The 9,152-nt window shown below is 34.9% G+C and overlaps 1 protein-coding gene across 1 annotated transcript; it reads right to left on the bottom strand.

Annotated features, from left to right (window-relative positions):
• Position 1: 1 nt before the first annotated feature.
• On the bottom strand, positions 2-8,370 carry TOZ (Transducin family protein / WD-40 repeat family protein). Its single transcript, XM_007029561.3, has 14 exons — positions 7,973-8,370; positions 6,918-7,100; positions 6,633-6,782; positions 5,850-6,067; positions 5,397-5,685; positions 4,914-5,048; positions 4,693-4,811; positions 3,249-3,405; positions 2,827-3,073; positions 2,667-2,743; positions 2,330-2,449; positions 1,566-1,696; positions 1,316-1,490; positions 2-649 (listed from the first exon to the last, which is right to left on the bottom strand). Exons 1-14 carry the CDS (start codon positions 8,267-8,269, stop codon positions 284-286), a joined length of 2,664 nt encoding a protein of 887 aa, XP_007029623.3. The 5' UTR covers positions 8,270-8,370; the 3' UTR covers positions 2-283.
• Positions 8,371-9,152: the final 782 nt, after the last annotated feature.

The raw sequence follows: 9,152 nt of genomic DNA on the forward strand, positions 1-9,152 counted from the left end.
CTTTCAAGGAAAATTTTTCATGTATATGATAAGGGAGATTTAGAGCTTATCTATGGTTCAAGTTACAATAAATCAAGAGCAACTATGATTTGGTAACCCTGACACTGGCTTACCATCAGGGATGCTTCAAAAATTGCTCTGGAAAGAGGTTGGAGAAGGAGCCAATGAGACTGGCTTGAGGATGCATTTCCTATAATTGGCTTCAGCAAAAGGTATATTTCTCAAGTGATCAATCAGCAAGCAAATAAGGATAGAGAAGGATAAGACAACTTCCATATTCCGGTTATGCCTGCAATGGAATAGCTCCATTATTTGCATGAGCAACACCCTTGACCTTCTTATGTGAGTGTGAACCCTCTCCAGACTTGCGTGATTTCCTCTTTTTGGCGGATGCCTTATCTTTCAGCCCTTCAGAAACTTGTTTTTGATCCTCATCAGCCTTATCTGTTGAGGGCGCATCATCCATATCCTTCCCAGAATGCAATAAAGACCTAGTCTTCAAATCACCCTGAGTTACTGGTCCAATAACGGACATTCCCATGAGAGTGTAATCCAACAAAAATGTGCTTCTGATAAGCCTGTCTATTCTGCTGAAATGTCTCTGGGAATATGGAATAAGACCTTCAAGCAGTTCGCCAATTCCTTTTATCTGGCAACATAGTTTATTAAGCACTGATTCAGTGGCTATAAAAATTATATCAAAGTAAACATTCAGACAATTTACTAACCAAGTGGACACCCTAAAAAATTGCCAGTATTACCAGTATGCAGAAATAACTAAGAGCTCACGTTTATTCTAGCTATTGCATTTTCGAATAACCTTTTGCTTGCAAAAAGCGCATTTAGATGCAAGAGAAAATGAATATTTTGAAAGACTAACATTAAGATTCAACATCCACAAACAACAAAAAGCTAGATCTCAACTTTATATCAAACAACTATGTTTGAACTGAAAACATAAATTAACCATTTGTTCATCTTCAATGAAATATGACCTTAACTGAGTCTCATCTGTTTCCCCTTATAACAATTTTCAAAGAAGCAAAAACAAGCAAAAGAAGCAATCACCAGTGAAGCCTAAACTTATTTCAATGTGCAGTAAGCTATAGGATGATGGTTTTCCTTAATGTGTTGGTTCAAACTAAGCATGGTTTGAAGTCAAATTTCTTTGGTGTCCAAACACATACACATCTCTATCGCCAAATGAAGATATTAGACACCAAGTGACTATTACAATATTCTTAAGATGCTTGATGCTTCTCATTCAAAATTGAAAAGCTACAATCCAGAAAAACAGCGGGGACAAAAGAATAACCTCAATTATCTCCGTTGGAGGAAGAATGTTGAAAGCTCGGAAGAGAACAAATTGGGCAATGTGACACAGCTTTGGCTTTGTATTCCATTCTCGTGCATACTCAAAAAGTAGATGAAATTCTTCTTTGTTAAGGGCATGAAGGGCTTTGTCTATCTGATCTTCAGCCTCTCTCTTCCTACATAGCATTCAGTTATGAGAAAGTGTTCTATACAGAAATAAAGAAGCACATATATAAGGGGGCATTACTAACCTGCAAAGCCCAGAAAACAACTCGAAAAGTTTATGAGGCCTCCGGAGCTCTAATGCAATTTGAATTGCCTTCATGTACTCGGCATCTAATACTGCATTTTCCAATTCTTGCCCTCTCAAAACCCCTTCTTCCTGTGTAAATGGAGAAAGATATATAAAACAATTTGTATTAATACATAATTTAAAGAACAATAATTTTATCAAGGTAAAAAAGCCCCTCCTAATCACACTAAATACTAAAATTGACAAACAACAATGCTAGGGTCCTATCAAAAGCTAGCTTGACAAAATTTCTAACTCCCAGGCACCAAGTAACTACAGAGCCAAGAAGTCAGTCATAACAGGAAGAAAACAACAGAACAATAATCAATATTTGGGCTTGGTCAGGTGATGAATTTGAGATATAGTAAATATTATTTCCTTTCACTTCCTATTGTCTGGTTAAATAAGTTGACAAAAGAAAAGAGAAGTGCTTACAAGGCTCTCTAAATGTTTAAAATACTATTGTTTCTCTTTCCAGTTCTCCATTTTAATTTCTCTTTAGAAAATATACCAGCAGACATACAGAAATCCTTTACTTTTTCATTTGTAACAGCATATTCCAGGTAGCTTAGAAAATTTCGAGACTCAACATTAAAACATACTTGTTTGCTACAAGTAATTCACTCACTTGGTATGTCCAAGGGCCTGTACAAAATTTGTCCCCTCATATGTTCCAAACTTAAAACAAATAATACCAAGGCACCAAAAGTATAGATGACAAACCTCTTTACGGAATGCTTCCTCTTTATCAGCTGCAGTTGAGTCATGCCATAGATTGATCACTGCATCACTGCCACCTGTTGCTAACATTTCTGTCTTTTTGCCAACAGCCAACGCCCAAACCTGCAGACCAAATTTTATTACAAAAGAATTAATGCCATGTGGCTTCAGCTTCCTCCATGCATAATCAAGCCTGACTGAGGTATGTAGCTCTTAAAAATCTATTGATAGTATATTATTGTAATATCCACAGAACTTATGCAGATCTCTGAAATGAAATAAGTCAAGATATATGTCAGTAACCCAAACATTAAACCAAAAAAAGAGAATAATTCGATACCTTGTCCTCATGCTGATCATAGGTAGCAATGCATTCATTTGTTTTGATTGTCCATAGCTTTACCAATCCATCAGCACCTAAATGATGAATGACATACTAAATGTCATCAAAACGCTAAAGCAGAAGAAAATCTAATCAGTAAAGAGAAAGATGCTGTTACCACAAGATACAAACTGGGTCCCACGTGTAAGAAATGATGCTCTTAATACACTTGATGTATGTCCTTCAAACGTTTTTAAGCATGAACCATCAGCTATAGCCCATATCTTTACAGTCTTGTCACCTGATGCTGTTATGACACATTGATCAACTGGTGAAAACTCTACAGACCAGATTCCTCGCTTATGCCCTATAAATTTAACTACAGACACCAGATCTGGAAGCCTCCAAACACAAGCAGTACGATCCTGATTGCCAAAAAAGAAATATTATATCATTTTAACCTTTTTACAAGTCTTTTTGGATGAAAGGAAGCCTCCAAGACAATATATCCTTTTGTAGTTTCACCCTCTTCTCATAATAAAATAAAATTCAATAACAACTCGAAAATAAGATATCGGTCAAGATGCATTGCCTACTAACCTGAGAACCACTACAAACTAAACTGTCATTTGGGGCAACAGCCAGAGAATTAATATCTTTATCATGCGCCGCTACAACTGCCTTTGCTTTTAAATTAATAGGCTGTTCGATATCATCTGAGAGTCCATTCAAGCTCCAAACCTTAATGGTATGATCACTGAAGAAGATACATACGAATATAAAACCATTATCATCCCAAAAAGAAAAAGAGAATAAAATCAGTACTGTCCAATCTTACCAAAATTTTACAAACATCAATTTTTACATCAAAATATTACAGAACACAGGCACTACTGTTGCATTAGATATTACATATGAGACTGAAAATATACAGATATTATGATGCAGGAGCATTCCAGATTTAGTCTCGATAAGTAATGTCCAATAACAGCAACATTTTACAACAATCAATTGTTATATCAAAAAATTACAGAATATAGGCACTACTGTTGCATTAGATATTACATGAGTGACTAAAAGTATCCAGAGATTATGACGCAAGAGCATTCCAGAATTTATCTCAATCAGTTATCTTGATATGTTTTACTTTATTTTTGCTGTTTTGCTTTATTTAATGGGTAGTAATTATAATTTTAATTTTAAGTGGTCACATGACTAGCAGGTGATCTTTTAAATGAGTTTGAATGACTAGGATTAGAGGGCTTAATTGTATCCAACAGCTAGGATTAAAAGCTTCTGAAACCCTAGTGTAAATAGTCCTTTATACTTGGATATTATTGTTTGAGGTTCTACAACCCTAAACCCTAGTTTTATTGTTCCAACTTCGATATTTTGCATCAATTTTAGGCTCTGTTGTGGTTTTCTTACACAGTTTTGGTTTTCTTTTCTTATTTCTACTTACATGCTGCCTCGAATTATGTGGGTAAAATATAAATGTAGCATGGAGGAATTATGTGGGTAAAATATAAATGTAGCATGGAGGACAAAACGAGAATCTTATAATGAGCCAAGTTTAAAACAACCATCCTTAAACTAATTTTCAAGCAACCATGAACATGTAACATAAGTTACAAAATGCAAGGCCCACAATTCATCATGAACACATTTCCTCTACCGTCCTATACAAATACTCCAGCCACTGAGCTAAAACATATTTTACCATCACACTACAAACCAACTGAATTGCCAGACAATTTTGAAGACATTCTGCACTGTGCATGTTATGTTCAAGTCAACTACAACCCAAAAGCCAATTTCATTTATCCATTCAAGAGCTTTCCTAGAGCATATAAGATAAGGTCAAATCCTGGCACTTCCCTCCTAACTCAGATACAGACTGACAACAATATGCAGTATATGATTTGATGCAAAAGAAAGCAATCCCTTGTTAAGAAGTGATCATAATGGAAAAAGCACAAGTAGTCAATTCAACTTAGATTGCATCTTCAAAGAGATAGGAGGGCTTCCCAGAGTAAGTGCTCACCTACTGCCACTAACAAAAAAATCTCGACACTTCTTGGAAAAAGCAACAGCTCCAACCGCTCCCATGTGACCTATGCCAAGTCCTATGCAACATCGTCTTTCTGCTTCCCACAACCTTACCTACAATAATGAAAAAGTACCATACTTCACATAAATATGCATGTTGTATATGTGTGTCTGTGGCAAAAAAGAGTACAGCATGCACTAGACAAAATTACTTACACTGTTGTCCTTACTTCCAGTTACAATTAGTCTTCTTCCATAACTTGACAAGGATGTGTCTAGGCATAGAATGGTATCAGTATGACCAGCCAATACATAGGAACATGACATGGAGGAAAGGTCATACACTCGAACCTGCATATGTGAATTGACACAAATTAGATATGTACACTTTCATCCACATAAATTCTTGAGTGTAGATAAACTCAAACACAACAATATATGCAAGGGTCTGTAAACTCATGCACACACACAGGACAAGCCTCTTTAAGGAGAAACAAGTTAACAAAATCAATCCTGATAACAACTTATGGCTAAGATCAATCAAATATTTTTGGCTACAGTAATTGGAAAAGGGCCAATACGAAGCACAGTTAAATCCAATTTTAAATCAACATAACATTTGAATCATTGAGCATCCAAAGAACTGATGTCCATGTAGTGGAATATCCAAATGTACTACTAGCAAGCATACTAAATCACCTGTTCAAGATTTGTAGCAACAGCAAGATATTGTTCCTCGTCATCAAGAAACTTCATATCCACAATCTCATCATTGAATCCCACAAGCCTTTTGGTCAGTTTTAAATTCCAGTTTTCTTCAAGATGCTCCTCTGGATTGTAGAAGAGAAACTGCTGATCGGCTGTCACACAAAGCAGTCCTTGATCCAAGGGCAGCATAACAGCACTAGTGAAGCCCATTGTTGAATCTTCATCCACATCTAAGCTGACTGTAACATCTGAGGACTTTTGCTCATACAAGCAAACTGCACTGTCAAAATAAATGATGACAAAAATAAGTAAATTTATTTAGAATACATCAATGCAAGGACATATAACTTCAGAGGGAAGACCAAACAAATCTTGGAGGGGTCTCCAAATCATTCAAACTAGAATTCTAAATGAGGTATTGTAATAGGATTTCCATTTTATTACCCTTCAGAATTCCAGATGCGTACAATTCCACGTTCACCAGCTGTGATAAAATAATCTCCAGTTGATCCACTTTTTCTCTTTCCACTTTGCTGACGGAATGCACCCAGAGACAAAGCAAAACAACTCCCAGAATTAATTATACACACAGCTTCAAGCACCTCATAAGTTGGTACAGTACTCTTGCATCTATAGTCATGAAGGTCCCACAAATTTACAACCTGAGGTCATCATGAAATTGATTTCTGGTTAACAATTTGATAATGCAGTTGAGCTGATACAAATGGTCGGTCAACTTTCTTTGACTAAAAAAAACAACAGCTATACACACCACTCAAACATACAAACATAACATAAAACAGAGCACATCCAAAAATTTAGGCAAAAGCAAACATTAAATCCCTATAAGTAAAATGGATTAGCAAAGATGACCCAGAAAATTATAGCAAACACTAGCCAGCATCAGACATCAGAAGCAACTTGATACAGTTAAAGAAATCATTGAAGGGAATAAAATTATTGAAGAAACAAAAACAAAAATTTAATATAAACTTAAAGGAGACCGAGGAAGTTGAGTTTCCTAACAAGCATTAAAGTTGTCAAAAAAGTAATTGGCATTTTCAGGTTAAATTTCAAATGTTGAAAAATTTCACAGCATTACTAAATGTATATTTAGACACAAAATCATAAATATAAAAAAAAATTGAATAAGAACATGTAATTTTAAATCTGTATAATAGATGTTACAAAATAACTATATCCAGATCAAAGGAAATTTGCCCCAACCTTATCTCTTCCTGCACTTAGCAAAGTCCATCCATCTTCAGACACTGCCATAGAAGTAACTGCTGAGAAATGTTTTTCTAATGTTGCAACACACTTCTTTGCTAGAAGATCCCACACTCGTACAGTTGCATCATCACTTCCAGAGAAAAGCTATAAAAAAAAAAAAAAACAAGGTCAGCGGAAATTACATTAAAAAAATGTATAAACCAATGACTAGCATGAGGGTAACAAGAACAAAAAAAAAAAAAAAAGCAGTTCCAAATAGACTTTGAAAGTAGAACTTACAAGGGTTTTATTCACATCAGGATGAAACATAATACTACTCACAACACCTTTATGCCCTTTGAAGTAATGAGTGCAGAAACCACCATCAACATCCCAAACAAGAACTTTTCTATCAGCTCCTGAAGTTGCAAGCAAACCTCCTGAGGCATGGCAAGCCATGCCCATTATAGGACCATCATGGCCCTACTCAATGCCAAAGACAAATAATAAATCAGAAAAGAAAGGCTTAAAGCTCTAACAAATTTGTGAACATAACACTAAAAATAAATTAATGAAAATAATAAATCCTGTATCTCAGACATCTAACAACAACTAAGCCTCTTCCCACAATGTGGGATCAATGATATGGATCATATTACGCCATTGTGTCTAAATTAAGACCATATCTGCAGTAAGTTCATAAAAAGGGAGGTCCTTTCTGGTGTGTCATTTCTCTTCACTATAAAAAAGAAACCAGTTTCAAGGGATTCAAACTAGTCAAAGGAATAAAGAAACAATTATTTTGAGCTTCAGTTTTCCATTAACCAAATGAAAAAAAAAAAAAAAAAAGATTCACTCAGAAAGTAAAGAATTTTCCAATGGACAAATTACACATAGAATTAAGACCTAGTTGACTGAAAGTGAAGTTCATTTCTTCACTAATTGCCATCAACACCAAAGATAAAAAGACCCAAAAAGTTAAGAAAAAATATATATGATGCACAAATTTATGAATTTTATAATTCATGTACCTTAAAAGAGGGTACTACAATAATTAAGTCTCTATTTCATGTAACTTTTCTTACTAGCATTTTGCTATGAATTCACTTTAATTGAACTAATTTATAATAACTTATTCCTATGTACCTGATTTAAGGTAAAATCATATATTTTTGTTCTTAACAAAATTACAATTGCAATTTTTAATTCTTCAAAGATATAATTTGCTTTTCCATCTAAATGTACTTTTTGGCTTCGTACTTCTAGAACCGAACGCAAGTAGCAAATGAGCCTACTTTCAAATTCTTCAAAACATTATTTAAACAACAAAAAATAAATTGAAATAAGAGGCTGACCTTCCAGGAGCGTAGACATTTTAAAGTGTCCAAGTCCCAGACCTTAATTTGCCTACTATGTCCAGCAGAGAACAACAACTTATCACTGGGGCTAAGAGCCAAGGCAGTGATGGTACCCGATTCAGCCTCGATAGTCGACTTCGTCGAAGCGTTTGATGAATCCACAATCTTTATGGATTCGACGCACGCGCACGCAATGAAAGATCCGTCCGATGAGACCGCGAATGGCCCGCCGCTGTAGAACTGTTGCAGCGATTGGGAGCAACGGTAGTTCCTTTTGAATGTTACCGGCGCCATTTTTCTCTTCTCTCTTTCTTTGAAAGGAGAGAGAAGGTTTTATGGAAGGTATTTTGGCCGTTAGGGTTTTTGGTTTTAGGTAGGGTTTAAGGGGAGGTTTTTTTTATCCTTAATTCCCTTTTTGTTTTATTCTTATGATATGAGAAATAAACCCTTAATAAAATAATCTAATTACATGTAAAGAAAACCCTGAAATACTCCAAAATATTTGATCAGAAATTTTTATCTTTACTATTATCTTTAAGGCTAATTTTAAGGTTAATATAACAGGTATTAAAAATTTCATATGAATTTGTCTCATTCTATTATCGAATGAGTATTTATGAAACTTCATAAAAAATTGACATACTTAATTATTTATCTTTTATTTTTATTAATTTAAATATAAATTTTTTTTACAAAAAAATTTATATTTTCATTTTCACACCTGCGTCAAATATGTAAAACATTTAATTAAACTAAAAGAAATATGCTTACAAATTACACTGTTCTTGGTATGCTTATAATATGACAAGTCAAACAGCTTGCATTGTTCTTGGCATCAAGAACTTCTACATTCGTCACAGTAAACGCTTACAAATGGCTACTGAATATTACAAGCACTCAACAGCATTTGAGAAGATGAATCAGAAGGAAATCCCAAGCTAGTAATTACACTTACAACATGCTTTGACTGGCTGGTACATACAGTACATGCCATGACTCAGACACTACAGGAAGTTCTTTTCCTTCAAGCTCTCGAAAGTATCCTTTAAGCTCACCTCGATAGGAGTAAAGTTAACGCCTAGGCTTTTCGCTCTCTCCGGGGATACTTGAAGTACTGGTATAGATTGCTTCTCATCTGTGCATCTGCCATAACCAAAAGCATGTTGGTATTCACTCA

The sequence above is a fragment of the Theobroma cacao genome, chromosome 5 (assembly GCF_053813885.1).
Source record: "Theobroma cacao isolate CCN51 chromosome 5, ASM5381388v1, whole genome shotgun sequence".
Classification (NCBI taxonomy): domain Eukaryota; kingdom Viridiplantae; phylum Streptophyta; class Magnoliopsida; order Malvales; family Malvaceae; genus Theobroma; species Theobroma cacao.